The sequence below is a fragment of the Drosophila biarmipes genome, chromosome 2L, assembly GCF_025231255.1.
Source record: "Drosophila biarmipes strain raj3 chromosome 2L, RU_DBia_V1.1, whole genome shotgun sequence".
Classification (NCBI taxonomy): domain Eukaryota; kingdom Metazoa; phylum Arthropoda; class Insecta; order Diptera; family Drosophilidae; genus Drosophila; species Drosophila biarmipes.
Window position 1 is genome coordinate 11,916,985 of NC_066612.1, and position 14,765 is coordinate 11,931,749.

The 14,765-nt window shown below is 40.7% G+C and overlaps 3 protein-coding genes across 4 annotated transcripts; all 3 read right to left on the bottom strand.

The window, feature by feature from the left end:
- Window positions 1-66: 66 nt before the first annotated feature.
- On the bottom strand, window positions 67-1,181 carry LOC108032777 (uncharacterized). The gene is made up of 2 exons (XM_017106779.3): window positions 544-1,181; window positions 67-483 (listed from the first exon to the last, which is right to left on the bottom strand). Exons 1-2 carry the CDS (start codon window positions 1,041-1,043, stop codon window positions 153-155), a joined length of 831 nt encoding a protein of 276 aa, XP_016962268.1. The 5' UTR covers window positions 1,044-1,181; the 3' UTR covers window positions 67-152.
- Window positions 1,182-1,298: 117 nt separating this feature from the next.
- LOC108032687 (fat body protein 2) lies at window positions 1,299-2,267 on the bottom strand. The gene is made up of 2 exons (XM_017106663.3): window positions 1,862-2,267; window positions 1,299-1,801 (listed from the first exon to the last, which is right to left on the bottom strand). The coding sequence occupies exons 1-2, from the start codon at window positions 2,183-2,185 to the stop codon at window positions 1,355-1,357; spliced, it is 771 nt and encodes a 256-aa protein (XP_016962152.1). The 5' UTR covers window positions 2,186-2,267; the 3' UTR covers window positions 1,299-1,354.
- A 411-nt stretch (window positions 2,268-2,678) lies between these two features.
- On the bottom strand, window positions 2,679-13,393 carry LOC108032688 (uncharacterized). 2 transcript variants are annotated; one of them, XM_017106664.3, is made up of 5 exons: window positions 13,298-13,393; window positions 8,746-9,098; window positions 5,587-5,768; window positions 3,437-5,521; window positions 2,679-3,370 (listed from the first exon to the last, which is right to left on the bottom strand). In XM_017106664.3, the coding sequence occupies exons 2-5, from the start codon at window positions 8,948-8,950 to the stop codon at window positions 2,966-2,968; spliced, it is 2,877 nt and encodes a 958-aa protein (XP_016962153.1). In that variant the 5' UTR covers window positions 8,951-9,098; window positions 13,298-13,393; the 3' UTR covers window positions 2,679-2,965. The 2 variants fall into 2 exon arrangements, with proteins under 2 accessions (XP_016962153.1, XP_043949980.1); XM_044094045.2 differs by having other exon boundaries at window positions 13,042-13,384.
- Window positions 13,394-14,765: the final 1,372 nt, after the last annotated feature.

Genomic DNA, 14,765 nt, shown 5'->3' on the forward strand with positions numbered 1-14,765 from the left:
AAATGTAAACCAAAAATAATCCTTTATTAAATTTATGCAAAATTGTATAAGGAAACAAAATTAAGGTTATCTTTTATTTAATTTATTAAATGAGATGGTGGTTTAGTCCATGGCTTTAAGAAAGTTCCTAACCAATTTCGTTCTAACATTTATCACTGCATATGTAAAAAGCGTTGACTACTCGAGATAGAGATATCGTCGGATGCATCATCTGCTTCTTCCAAAACATAGTTTGGTGGTATCCCAGGCGACCTATCATCTTTTTCATCAACATCTATTGCTTCATCTAAATCCATTAAGGACGATTTAAGTTCAGTATCTGCCGAACCCAAGTTTTCCAATTGCTGCGGAAAGCCTTGAATATGTATCTGGATTTCGTGCTCGGAAGAAGTAGTCCTTGGCACCTCATTAATCTTGATGATGAGTGATTGAGATTTGACTAGATTTTCAACAGCATTTTCCTGAGTTCCAAACAGTATTTGCCTAGCAGTATTTATTGTTAAAAGAAGATAGTTATAGTTCTAGGTATTTTTGACAACTTACATTTGATCGGCAGGCTTTGCTGACAGGTTCTCAACTTTACACGACTTTTTTAAGGAGTATTTCCTACTAGTCGGAGTGCTCTTTGCAGTCTTTTCAGTCATTATTTTTGGTTGTCTTCCCAGCCTAATCATCTCCCTCAAAATAATCGCTTTAAAAAAGGGCTCTGGAGTTCTTTCCGATTCTTTGTCAAGTTGTTGTTTCTGTTGTAAGGCTTTCATCATAGCCGAATTCGGTCGTTGTTTTTGACACTTTCCAGTCTTTTTAAAGGAAGAACCTTTTAGAGAACTCTTGGGTTTCTTCGTTTGACGTGACCCTTGGCTGGGAAAAGACCTTTTTGAAGAGGCATTTCCAGTACCTAAATCTTCGGAACTAGAACAGCTTGAGATGGCCAATGATTTGTCTACTGGGATTCTGGACTGATATCCCAGGAAAGAGCAGACCGACACTTCATCGCTACAGTAAATGCAAGTACTTTTATAAGGACTTATGAAAGTCGACATTGTTAGTTGTTTGGGTTTAAAAAAAAGTTTGTAAATTTAGAAAAAAATATGGTGACAATTTTGGAAAATTCTAGTTGTACTTTCTGAACTTCGTGTGTAGCTTGTGAGTGTTACTGAAAATACAGACCTGACTGATGAAATATTTGTAAAAGGTTTCTAAGTTTAAAGTTATGGGGGATACGATCTAAAAACTGGAAAAGGGTATGTGTTAAATATTTTTGCCAACCTCCCCTTTGTTTTTTTCGTAAACACATATTTAATAATCTCTCGAACGTGGCACTCTTTTGAGCCACTCTTTATTAGCTAGCTATTTACATCTGCCAGTGCATCGTGGGCATGACCTCCTTGAGCTGGCCCATGTTGACGATCCACATGCTGCCGTTCTTCATCATCTCCATCGCGTGGATCATCTGCATGGCGGCCTCCTCCGGCATTTGGCGCTTGGCGCTCTCCATGGCCTCCACCATCGACTCGGAATGGTGCCAGGTGACGTTGTTGCGCAGGTTCATCATCATCTCGCCGTTGGTGAGTCCCGGGCACATGGCCATGAACATGACACCTGTCTTCTGATAGATCATTTTATCGCCCATCGAGCGGGTGAATCCCAGGACGCCGTGCATAGCAGCGGCATAGGCGGCAAAGGCGGGTGCGGGCTCCAGGCCATAAACGGAGGACATCATGACCACCATGCCGCCCATGCCCATCTGGGTCTTGTCCATGTAGGGCATCGCCATCATCGTCGATTGGATCATGCCAGTCTGAGGGGAAAGATTGGAAATTAAATGGGAAATGCTTGAAGAAGCCCAAGGAGTCCTTACCAGATTCATGCCCATCGTCATCTCCACATCCTTGTCGAGCAGCATGCTCTCGCCATTGATCATCACATCGATGTGGCCCATCATCTGGCCCATCTTCTTCATCGCTTGATCGATGGACATCTTCTCCATGAGGTTCATTTGCATGAAGACCACCTTGACGGAGGGATTCATGGCCTGCAGCTTCTTCATCATCTCGACGTTCTCCATGCGGTGCATGATGCCCATCATCTTGATGTCCTTCTGCATCAGCTGCATCATCATCTGCCAGCCAATGCCGCTGAAGCTGCCAACGTAGACAACATTCTTACCGGTCCAGTCGAACATTTTGGCTTGAGGTTGGGTTCTCTGTGGGATCAACTAAAGCTGAATGGTGATGGGATGAGTGACTGACTCTGTCTGATTTAGTCTGAGCAGGTGACTGCTCTTATATAACACCCAGATGCACCGGGACCAGATGTTCATCCCAGCTTTTCTGATTACTTTGTTTCAGAATGCAATAACATCGCCATAATTTCAGCTATCTTTGCCGGGTCCAGGGGTGAAAGATCAGGTCCCTGTCCATTGCTGATACTTTGGGATGGAAAACAAGAGTGTTGCCAGCTGTTGCCAGTGGGTACCAGATAAGAGCGCTATCGACATCGAGGGCGTTGGCTGGTCCTATTGATCTCCCACAACCACCTGACGACATATCAATATTTCGGCTGGGTTCCTCATTATAAACTTTCAGAATCTGCTGAAGACAATGTTGCAATGCTTAGGAAAAGTTGCATCAGAACTTGTATATATTAAGGGAAACACTTTTTGATACAAGACAATGTATAACGAAATTTAAAAATTATAATATACTTGCTTCTCATTATAAACATAAGGATTTCTTATAAAACATTAATACATATTTATTACAATTTCTTAGACAATCACAGATGTTTAGGCTACAATGATGCGTGTTATGGAGTATATACAAATGCTAGATAACAAATATGTTCTATATCAATCAAAATCAAAATCAACATGATCTCCAGGTTCTTCCCTCGTCGTCAATAAATAATCTCTGAAGTTCGCTTGGCAAGTTTGGGTTGTGCTCTCTTTCTACAAAACACTTTCTTATCGATAGATTTTCACCAGCATAAAGCCAATCATCAGAGTCATCCAAGTGGGTGCCAAGCCCGATACGCCGTCTCCAGCATTCGGAGGAGTTCCTGTTGTTGGCTTGCTAGGTCCCAAATCTTCTGCACTTCCTGCATCAGACCTCAAGTCCGGGTTATAATCACCGCATGTGGGGAAATTCTCGGGCACTGGTACCATTTCATCGTCATCACCCACTTTGAAAACCAAGGCCATGCCAATCTCCGCATGAAACTCGATGTGGCAGTGGAATAGCCAATATCCGGGATTGGAGGCCTCGAATCTGATGATGGTATAGCCACCATCTGGAATAGTGACTGTGTCCTTAACGGGTGGATTGTCCAGATTCCGTTTCAGCAAATTGAATTGATCCAGTTGTTTGATCTGAATGAAAAGGAATATAAAGTGATAGCTGAAAAGCAATACCTAAAACAATTTTGAATGACTCACCATTTCAATGGTGACATTCTCTCCCAATCGCTCCAATCCCATGACTCTGAAGGCGTTTCCATGCAAGTGGAAGGGATGGTTGGCATAGTACTGGAAACCCTCATCCACTATGATCATCTCCACTACGGCGCCCAAAGGAACCTGGAGCACATGGTGGCACTTGCAGAACTCCTTGCGGCAATCGATGCCCTGTTCCATCAGACTTGTTTCGTTACAGAAGTCGGAGTCCTTGAGCTGACTCCTTGAGGGAAGAAGAGCCAGCGAGGGGAAGTCCAAGGTAATGTGGTTCAATTGCGGGGTGTAAAGTCGGTTCTGCTGGGTCATCTCCATGTCCATGGCATAGAGATCCTTGTCGTGGAAGTCGGGATTGTTCTTGGTATAAAAGTCATAGTAGATAAAGAACTTGTAGTCAGCCTCTGGCTTGAGGGTATCGTGATCGATGCCCGACACATGATCATAGATGGGCAGAGCCCTCATTTCCGCTACGGTTTTGGTGTCCGGATAGCCAGGACCGCGATTCATTACGTTCAATTCGATACCCTCTGCTTTGTGGCCATAGCTCAACTCCGCCGTGGGCTCTTCATCAGGAGCTCCCTCATAGCGCAGGATGCCTACTTGAAAGGCGGAGGTGAAGACTTCGCTGCAGTCCATCAGACCCTTCAGCCGAATCCAATAATTTCCCACCTCAAGATTGGCATTCAGCACAAAATCGAATCGTTCGCCGGAATAGGTAACTATGGAACCCACATCCATGGCCTCGATATCGAATCCATCTGAGTTGATTGCTGTTAGGTTGTGACCATCAACAGAAACCACAATGGGGCAGTTCAGGTACTCGGCATTTATGATCCGGAAGCGATAGCGGAAGCCCCTTCTAACTGTGTAGACCTGATGGGGTACCAGTTCCAGGGGTATCTCGTTGAGATTACCCCTCTTTTTCCGGGAGTTTACCGGAAAGAGTTTTGTGGTATTGGCTTTGGCCAGACGGGCTTGCCGTGGCAGGGTTTGAACAAAATCCACCTGCGATTTGGGCAGTGGTTCCACGGGCTGGGTGGTCCTCTCCTCAGCCCTGCGATGAGTTTGCTTGGCCTCCGCCCAAATGCGGTTGTAATAGCGACCTTTGCCATTTATTAGCAGATTGTGGGGCTTGTTATCTCCCCGCGAGTGATGATGATAGGAAAAGATATTGGCTCCCGAATCGTGTATCCAATCCTGGACAATCATCACATGTTCGCTGAGGTCAAAGTCATAGAGACCTCCATGGGGCTCGGCGGTCTTGGGTTTTCGGATGATCAGTGCCCCGAAAACACCATCTCCTCGCTGCATTCCAGTGTGCGAGTGCCAGAAGTGGGTGCCCGAGAGATCAGCGGGAAAGGAGTACCTAAAGGTGGCATGGGGTGTGATCGGACACTGGGTGATGTGAGGGACACCATCCATGTAGGGAGTCTTCTTCTGGTGCAGACCATGCCAGTGTATGGAGGTGCTCTCCCCCAGCATGTGATTCTTCACATCCACCACGATCTGATCACCCTCGCAGACCTCAATCGATGGCCCCGGCATCATGCGGTTCACCACGGTGATACTTCGTTCTAGGCCATCACCCATGACGCAATGGGGTCGGGAGCAATCCGTGAGATTCCGGGGGCAATCGTAGCAGGCCTTCGAAAAGGTCTGATACCATTCCACCACAAAGTTATAGCGACAGGTCATGGGCTCGGCTCCGACCTGACAGTCCCGGTTGCAGGGGTGATTGCGATACCATTCGGCCGGCCAAACATCATCTGTTCCCTCCTCCTCAGTATCCTGGAGTTCCTCAATCCTGGCTGTTTGGAGGGGTCTGCAGTAGGGGCAGCAGTTTCGCTCCTCTAATCTCGAGGGCGGGCATTCTTCAGTCAGTTCTGGACAATTTCTTTTGTATGTGTTCATTACAATCTGTCCATTATCCAGACGTCCGCATTCGATGAGAGTGCAGTCGGCGTCATTGTGCCAGGACTCGCCCACTGCATACAGGGTGTGGTTGTGCTGACAGTGGGTCCTCACACACTCGCCACAACAGCTGCCTTCCACACTACGCAGCTCCGAGCCCTGTAATTTAGGAAAACATTGATTAGAAAGCAATTCTTTAGAGATAGGGTTAATGGCCCTCTAACCACTTCGCAATAGAACTCATTGCAGTCGACTTGGGTCACCACAATATGAGCCTGAGGATCCTTGGCCACGCCAGCTGCACAGGAATATACCAAACAAGGATCATTGGAGGCAAACCACACGGCTCCGATCTCCTTGCGGTAAGTGGTATTGTGCTCCTGGTACAGACAGATGGTGTTGTCAACTAAAAAAAAGATTTTTTAAATAAAATTAGGAAAAATGTTAGAAGTATATATAGAAACTCCCCCCTTAATCAAAACAATCTTCTTATTAATAGTCTTAAACACATGAAGGAAAATTTTCTTCTAGCAATAATCGGCATTGTTCTTACTTAGCTTGGTAAACAATCGTTCAAATTCACAAAACCTTTGGCAAATAATTATAATTCTCTGGGTCATAAACAAAAAAGGCCGAAAAGAAAAGACAAATACAAACAATTTGAGACCAAAACACTTTTGTGGCATTTTTGGCGGCACATCACGCGCCTGAGACTCGCAATTTATAGCTCATTTAATTGAATACATGGCTTAGTTTCTCACATTGGAATTCTTGTACATTTCGGAGTGCTATTATTAGTTCATAAATGTTCATTACACGTGCTAATTGGTTGGGCTCAGGTGCCTTGAACTCTGAGTCATAGATTAGTCGACATGTGCGAATTATTGTGAAAGTGAGAAATACTAGGGGTATTTTGACTTAGTTCTTACAGTATACAAAATAACCAGTTATGCATATAATATAATATAATAACAAAATTAATGTTCTTAGCTACAAATTTCAATCTATTAAAAGGCACTAAATGTATTATTAAATCTATTCCAATTACGAATAAATCTCTTTTTCAACTGTATTTTCATGAAATTGTTTCCACATTCCTTTTTTATTGTATCTGGATAGCCGATCAGATTGCTCACGTAGAATGCGACAAGTGTCGACACTCATATGATAATTACTGCCCACATTCAAAAGGCGATAAAATACAAATTAAAATGCCATCAAGATCCGGATCAACTGGGTTAACCCGACCCGCAAGACGTTCATATATCATTTAAACGGATAATTCAAGTTCAGTGTTTGCTCTTAGCCAATGTGGAATGAGTAAGCATGAACTTGCCTTCGGAAATTGCCGGTGGATCTATGGGAAAAAACAAGTACTCTACTAATCTTCATAGACCCTACCATAAACCCGGCCTATAAACACTTCTTGTCATGAAGAGAGCTAAGTTAAGTCAAACAAAACATGTAATCAACAGCACGTCAAAATAGGAACAATAAGCACCGGCAATCGCAAAATCACTGTTAAAAATACACTCTTATTAAAAAACAATTAACTTTACGATACAATGAAATTGTGATTAGGTATCCGATAAGCTGATAAGGCGTTATTGTTTAGTTTTCTAGACATACAATAGGGACTCTTGGAAAGAAAAGCAAACCATAATAGATGGGCGATAGACTAAAAAACAAGGAATAACAAAATAGTCGAGTGCCTCGACTATCAGATACCCGTTACTCAGCTTAAGGGAGTAAAAGGATAAAGAAGATATATAAGCAGAAAAGTGATATTTTAGGGCGCCATCTACCGGCTTTTGCAGTAGATGTTATGTGGGCGGCAGACAGATTTAATTGTTTTGTCCTTTTGTGGGCGTTATAGTGGTCGTGGCACCTTTTTTTTAATGAGTCGATAGGTAATTCAGTAGGCGCTACAGATTTTCGCGGATTGTGGGCGTTAGAGTGGGCGTTCATACGGACGGACTGACGGACAGATAGACGGACAGACGGACATGGCTCGGATCGACTCGGCTAGTGATCCTGATCAAGAATATATATACTTTATGGGGTCGGAAACGCTTCCTTTTACCTGTTACATACTTTCTGACGAATCTAGTATACCCTGTTAAGATCTAATGTTCAGCCAAGATTACAATAACTTTTTTTTGCTAAAAAATATATACTGCTATTTATTACGTTCTGAAGTTCGCGAGCTATCAATCTAACGCCATAAATCATAAGCAAAGTTACATATTTAACTGCCCATTTTTAACACTTTTGTTTGGTGATTTATAGCTTAAGCTTTATGAAATATATATCAGGCGTTTTTGACACAGCTAGGCTTAGACCAGAAGTTGGTAGGATTTCTCTTAAGAACCCTTTGGGTTGGAAGACTGACTTTAAAATCGCCTTCAATATCAAAACGCATTATTCATGAATGAATCAACAGTTCTGTCGTGGAGTGATACATGAGCTTGAGGCATATGGGATTCAGGCTCATCCTGGTTGGGTTTTCTTTTATTATTCCTTTTTTTAAGGGAGACTGGGCGACGTTAGCAGCTGTTTGGCATATAAATTATACTATATGCGAGTGCTGCACGTACATCTTATATATAGCCAACTCCGTTAGGCGGATGTCTGTCAGTTGAGCATTAAGGCTGCGTTTATTGACTGCTTTTCGATGGGTGTGTGAGTGTGAATGTGACTGGGTCGGGGGCTTTCAGCGCTGGGCTGCATCGTTTATTGGCTCGTTATGGCCATTATTATGATTGCCTGCCGACCGGCTACCGACGTTTGTTTTAACCATCAAGCACTTGCCTGATTATTTGACGGACTTACGCAAATTCACAAGCCAGGTGGGCAGATACTTATTTTTCGCATGTGAGTGGCAATCGCTGTTTACATTGTCCAAAGAAAATATATGTGTAAGTGTACATTTTTACGCGATGCTAATGTTTATGCCGGCTTTAATTTGGCCAAGGTCGCTGGGCGTTAATTGCCACGTGAAGCTTCTGACGGCTTACACGAGTCTTGTGTTTAATGGGCCTAGGTAAAGTAGTATATACATGAGGGTATTCAAGTCATAAGTCGTGAAAAACATTTATAAACTTATGATAATTCTTTTTAATATATATTTTAAATTAATTTTTCTTTAAGTTTTTTATTTGTTCAAAAGAGACCTAAGAGGAATGGTTGCAAAAAGTTTATCTTTGTTTGAAACGTGAATAAATCTATTAATATTAACTTAATAATTTACTTTGAAACTTTGTAATGCCTGATCTGTATAATAAAAAAATATTTAAGAATTTTATTTTAAGAAAAATATGCCACTTATAATTTTAAATTTAATTTTTATAAATAATCTTATTAATTGTTTTCGATGCACTCACCTGCTGATTCGCTAACAGTTTGTAAGCCATTGGCGAGACTCGCAAACTGTAGCAACGCTGTTAAGACGACTGTTAGCCATGATAGTTCTGTTAATCTTCTGTTGCCAAGTGTCATTTTGTTTTGGGTTTTTCTTGGTCTTTTTGTTGCTGTTGTTGTTGTTATTGTGGCCCGGCTCATTTGGTCATAATTATGGCTTACGCTCATCCAATTTGAGGTTTTTGTTTTGGTTTGTATCCCAATTGTTGCTGGCTGGCTGCTTTTTTTTGCCAATGATTGTCTCTTTTTGAATATATTTTGGGAGTTATTTTATGTGGTTATGCGGAAGCTTTTGTTGATTTTAGCCACAGATTGCCTGCAAAGGGGATAAAGTGAGCATCGCCTATTATTAGTACAAGTTGGGGGTTCAATTACACTTAATATTGTTATTATATGTATTTATTCAGCTGCTGATTGCAGCATTTAATTTCGAATTTTATTGATATATTTTTTTATTGCACCAATTATATTTGACTGGCTTGGCAGATGGTCTTGTTGATTGTTAACAAAACGAGTTGCTTTCGCCTTAATGATGTTATATTATTTTTAATGGGTCACAATTCTGATGTATATCGCAAAAGGAAGGCGTTGCCCTGGCTCACGGCCAGGTGCAATTTTAGGATTGCACAAAAATTGTTGAAAAAATAAAAATTGATTATATGATTTTATGAGGTGAGCATGTTTTACTCTTAGTAGTAACCTTATGGTTCTAGTTTTATTTAATCTTTATTCATTTTCTTACCCACGCAAAACACTTTTGCCTAATCGAGTTTCTTCGAATAAACAATAACAATTACACAAACTGTTTTTCTCTCTTGTATTGGCAAACTCAATCAATGGCAATATCCTCTAAGCCTATAACCACATTATCCTAGCCTCCTGTATTGACCTCGAGGCCCGAAAAAAAGGATCACGCACATGGCCGAAAAAGGCAAACATATGAGGCTATATATTGTATATTAAGTTAAGTATGATTTACGGCCCGACTGTAAATATCACTCATACGCTCCGTGGTGCTGGGCTCCGGAGTGTTCGTGTGCGACTGTGTGCCCTTGCCTTTGCTTTTGGTCCTATCAGCACATGGCCAGCAAGCTGATTCGCCGGCTCAACTCAAGACAGTCACACAGATACACTCACACACCAGGCACGTACGAATTTAATTAATTAGCACGCTGTTCCTTAAACACACACGCACACGCGGACACAAGCTCACGTCCGCCAATGGGTCCACTGTCCATAAGCCAAAGTCCGTCGGAGGGCCCGCACATAAAGAGAACTGCGCATAAATTATGAAAAAAGCAAAGGCACAGAAGCGGCCCGCAAAGGGGAGGAAAATGCGAAAGAAATGGCCCAAGACATTTTTCATATACATCAAGTTGTGTTTATGCTCTCATTTTCTTGGCAGGGAGCTCAGCGTGCAAATTATCCTTCAAAACAGGGTTTATTGCAGCAATCAACAGGTTCGACCTAGGCTAGGAAAACTTATATAATAGCAACTGTTTGATTCTCATTTGAACGGCTACCAAAAAAACTGAAACTAAAATCGGAAAGAAATATTTTTCTAATTTATTAAATAATTATTTAATATTTTTAAAGAGTATTCCGCCATTGCTCATAAATTTTTGATCAATTTTCAGCAGCCTGCTTCCTTTGTCTATTCCCCTGATTTCCACTTTTATTTGGCTACACTTAAAGCATCTTCAAGATTTATGTACTGCGAGTACCTTAAGGGCCAACCGGAGCTAACGCACTTCCTTTAATTAGATACCAAGTACCCGGCTACGTGGCACTTCATTTAAGTGAAAACAAAAACATCTCAAAAATACTCATTTAATGAGCAATATAATTTTTTATTAATCTGTGCTGCTAGCAGGAACTGAAATATGAGTTAATGATACAGCCTTGGCTCTGTCAAAATGAATAATCAATCAAAGTTCAAATATTTGTACGACGCTTGATGCCTCTCTTGGCTGACTTTTAGCTCAATTAATTCTGTTCGTCTTTCGCATAAGTGATTCTGACCGGTATTTTTAGCCGGCTTTAGTTACTTTTCTAATACTTTTTGACATACAATCACTTTAATTAACATTCCTCTTGGATTGTGAACTGCAAAAGTCACGTGGACTGACCGCTTACTCATTGTCTATATGGGCTAAGAGCTGAGATTTGATTGGAGCAGTCACTGGAATCCCACCAGGGAATTCCCTGTAAGCCAGCCCCTAGAAAGGTAATCTTGTGATTTCCTCTTGCGGTGACCTAATGAATAATTATTTATACTTTCTTAAAAATTGGATTTCAGCCTAGGTAAGGTTTCTGTTCCCCTTGAATGACTACAGTAGCCGGAGATGCCTACTTAATTTACATACTAAATCTTGAGAAACTAGAACAATGGGAAATTTGATGATCGAATCAAAACAAAGAATTCCAATGAACTTTATAGGTGGGATTTTTTAAACTTAATATAAACTATATTTTCCTGAGGGCAATTAATTTTTTGAATGTGCAGCTAGCACTTTGAAGCCAGCCTTATTTGATTTCGAATTAAAAATCATTCCTTTAAGTGGAGTTTAAAGTGAGCACTTGACAAATTCCCACAGTTTCGGGCAATAAACATACGAACTCGATATTATTCAATCGTGCTTTTCATTTTAAAAGCATTCTGGAGTGCCTTTTTCACCTGCCATTGATGGGACTTAATCAGATTGCATTTCATTGTTGATTCGTTTAATGGCCAATTTCTTTCTGCCAGCACTAAATTTCTCTGGCAATCAATCAGCTGTTATGCAAAGTTGGCTTTTATAATTTGTTGCCTCGGAATTTTGTGTGTATTTTTTGTTGTTGTATGTAGGTACTACCAAAACACACGTTCGTAAAGAGTTGCATAATGCCCAAAGTGTTTTCCGCTTCACGTTTTTACATATAATTATCGGGCTCGTTTATTATAATTTGATTTATTTAAGACCTTTTTTATACGATATTTTGACAACAATTAGCTGATGCTGTGGCTAATGCTTGACCGCATTTTCGATCTTTGTGATGGCTCGGCCATATAAATAGTGTGCGGAGATGTTGAGGTAGGCGGTGGAAGAGTGAAATGCGGTAAAAACATGGCAAAAGCGGAGATGGAGTGGAAGGTTTTTAAGCGGCTTATCGCAGGTCCGGCCTTACGATGGCCAATTGGGGTTCCCGTTTTCTCCCTGGGAAACCCCTGCCATATCACGCATCTTACATCCCGCACTTTGAGCCGGGTTCTGGCCAATTCGCCCATTCGACAGCCATGGTCAGCCGGTTTTCTCGTCGAACCAGTCTTCGTCGAGTTATTTTTACTTACAAGCCGCGACCAAAACAAAAAAGCCAAAATCAAAACAAACTTTGGGTCATGCTTGAATTGAGTTACGTGCCGACGTGAAAAAAAGCAACAAACGAAGAGAACAAAAACCCAAACCTTTCTGGTATTTGTTTAGGTTTATTCAAAAAATTCGACAGTAATTTATGAATTGTGAATCATGTATTTCAAAGATTAATCTTGAGGGCCTTTTCTTGTCGCTGATTAGAATCTCTGGAGCTAAATGAATGGAGCAATTATTTTTCGTCTCGCTGTGCTCGGCCAGTCAAGAAACAATTTATGGGATTTTTCTCAATGTCAAGGTCGTTTGTAAGTGGTCAAAAGATGCGATGAGGTTGGAAGTGCCAAAGCATCGAATGGAAGTTTCCCCTTCCTCGCCTTTAATTTATACACCTTTGTGGCTAAAAATATGTTTCATCTTTCATTTATGAATATATTTGCTTTAATTTTTAATAAAGCAAAGTCAAAAGCAAAACCAATTATAAACATTTTTTATAATTTGGGGTGTTGAGTAACTAAGAGGATAAAAAGTATTTACCTATATATTATATTTTATGAATTTTTAAACTAAATCCTTAGCAAAGCTAAAGTAATATTTTTAAGGATCGTTTTCAATGTTTGGCAGAAAAATTGAATTATTTTATATCATGAGTGTTTATTGGAAGGATAAATAATCTATACCAGTACTTTAAAGGCACTTCAGTAAAATTAAATTTTTCAGATCATGAATATTTTTTTGAAGGTTCAATAATGTCTTAAAATATGTTAAAGGCCTTTCACGGAAATGCAATTAATTCATATTCCAAAAGCCAGTTTTCGCCACAAGTATCATCACAATGACTGTAGTGTTATAACAAAGTTTCCGTTTATGAAATGTTTATGGAACACAGCAATTAAATCATTTATGGCCTACGTGAATTGTGTGAGTCGGTGTACGATGAAATTCGCGCTCTCTTGGCTCTTTATCCCAGCGGCTTTATTCACTTATCACAAGACTCTGGGCATAATGATATCACGAAATACTATTTGCTTAGCGACGACGCGGCCGAATTTTATTGCCCTCAGATTAAGGTCTGGTTTGAAAAACCGTTCGGAACCCAATCACTCAGAGGAAAATCATGTGCAAAGTCCTTAAAACTTGGGGATATCTTCCTGGACCGCTTACTAACTTTTATAATGTAGATGCGCACCGCTCGCCGCTTAAGCCGCTACTAACTCGCGTCGAATGCAACTTGGGCGCTTTTGAAGATGGCCAACGGAACGGCGCGCCGAAGAAAACGCGCTAAGACTGAGTGTGATTCCAGCCCAGTTCATGAACGACCCTTTTGGCCCGCTCGTGTCGACCGCTTCGGCAGGTGATAACGGAACGAAACGATCGGCTAAGAGAGCGGGAGAGCGCCAGGTGATCGAAAGAGCGGAAGAGTGCGCGTAATTAACCCGCACTTGTTGGCCATGTTAACATCGGTACACGGTTAACAGAGATCTCGCGTGGTTATCTCCGTTGATTGGTCGAATGTTAAGAGCTCCCCTCAGAAGCTGCCGACGTCTTGCTTCCGTCTCTGATTAGAATTCCCCGTCTTTCAACAGCTGCTGTGCGCGTTTTACTCCCCATCCATAACGCCGATCTCTCCATCTTTGCATTTATTAAAAGCTGTCCCAGCATATTTGCATTGATATTTTAATTTTAACCAGGGGGCGTCTCGCCCTCTCTGCGCTTGTTCGCTTTGATTGGTTTTTTCTTATTTTTAATAAGAGCCCCTCAACTATTATTGGAATGTAGTTGCCATGATGAGGAAACTGGATTTTTTCCAGATAGCTACTTGAATTCGACTTGATTGCTACTTGATATTGCCACCGCCGTTAAATAGAATATTAATTAATCGATTGGTGTCAACGATATTTTCAGCGCGATTACGCACAGTTTGTTGAACTAGGTATTAAAAGTTTAAGGCAAGTGTGGTTGGATTAATAGGTATATACTTTGTAGACTCTTAAAATGTCAGGGGTTTAGTATTTACTTCAAATTGTACTACCGTATTTATAAACTTTTAAGCTTTACATGGTAACAATCAATTATAATAATAACCATTTTTTAATTCTTTCTCAGCTAGTAGTTGATTTTGAAAACATTTTAAAATGTTTAACCCTGATTGGTTGCAATAGAAATAGTGATATACGATACAATTATGATCTCCAAAAGATTTTTAGTAACCTGTTTTTAAAAGAAACCTGTTTTATATATAAAAGATTCGGATTACCAAAATGACATTTTAAAAATTGAGAGTTAAAACAAGTTTTGGGGTTTGTTTTAAGACAGTAAATGACTTGCAATTCGGACAGGTTTAGATTTTATATTTCAATATAATTTTTATAAACTTTTTGGAGGAGCGGATAATTACATTGCAACTTATATTATTTTATATAATATTTATTTTTTATAAATCAAAGTATTTATTTTAAATCAAGTTTCCTTCTAAAATAATTCCCAGTGTACAATCGAACTTTATTCACCACACATGGCCACCGGATTGAGAGGTAAAAGCTCCGCTCTCAGTGATTCGGCAACTCCATCCGGCAGCATCCTGTTAATGGTCCTCTCCTCGCGAGGACGCCTCGAACCGAGCTCATGGGAGCCGA

What these genes read in the sequence shown, in the direction of transcription:
- LOC108032688 (XM_017106664.3), bottom strand. Translation starts at nt 8,950, where the DNA reads ATGAGCGTAAGCCATAATTATGACCAAATGAGCCGGGCCACAATAACA. An exon ending in AACTGTTAGCGAATCAGCAG is followed by an intron (nt 5,769 to 8,745) that starts GTGAGTGCATCG and finishes TCTTTTTTTTAG; the next exon opens with TTGACAACACCATCTGTCTG. An exon ending in AGAATGTCACCATTGAAATG is followed by an intron (nt 3,371 to 3,436) that starts GTGAGTCATTCA and finishes CTTTTCATTCAG; the next exon opens with ATCAAACAACTGGATCAATT.
- LOC108032687 (XM_017106663.3), bottom strand. Translation starts at nt 2,185, where the DNA reads ATGTTCGACTGGACCGGTAAGAATGTTGTCTACGTTGGCAGCTTCAGC. An exon ending in TGACGATGGGCATGAATCTG is followed by an intron (nt 1,802 to 1,861) that starts GTAAGGACTCCT and finishes CTTTCCCCTCAG; the next exon opens with ACTGGCATGATCCAATCGAC.
- LOC108032777 (XM_017106779.3), bottom strand. Translation starts at nt 1,043, where the DNA reads ATGTCGACTTTCATAAGTCCTTATAAAAGTACTTGCATTTACTGTAGC. An exon ending in GCAAAGCCTGCCGATCAAAT is followed by an intron (nt 484 to 543) that starts GTAAGTTGTCAA and finishes AAATACTGCTAG; the next exon opens with GCAAATACTGTTTGGAACTC.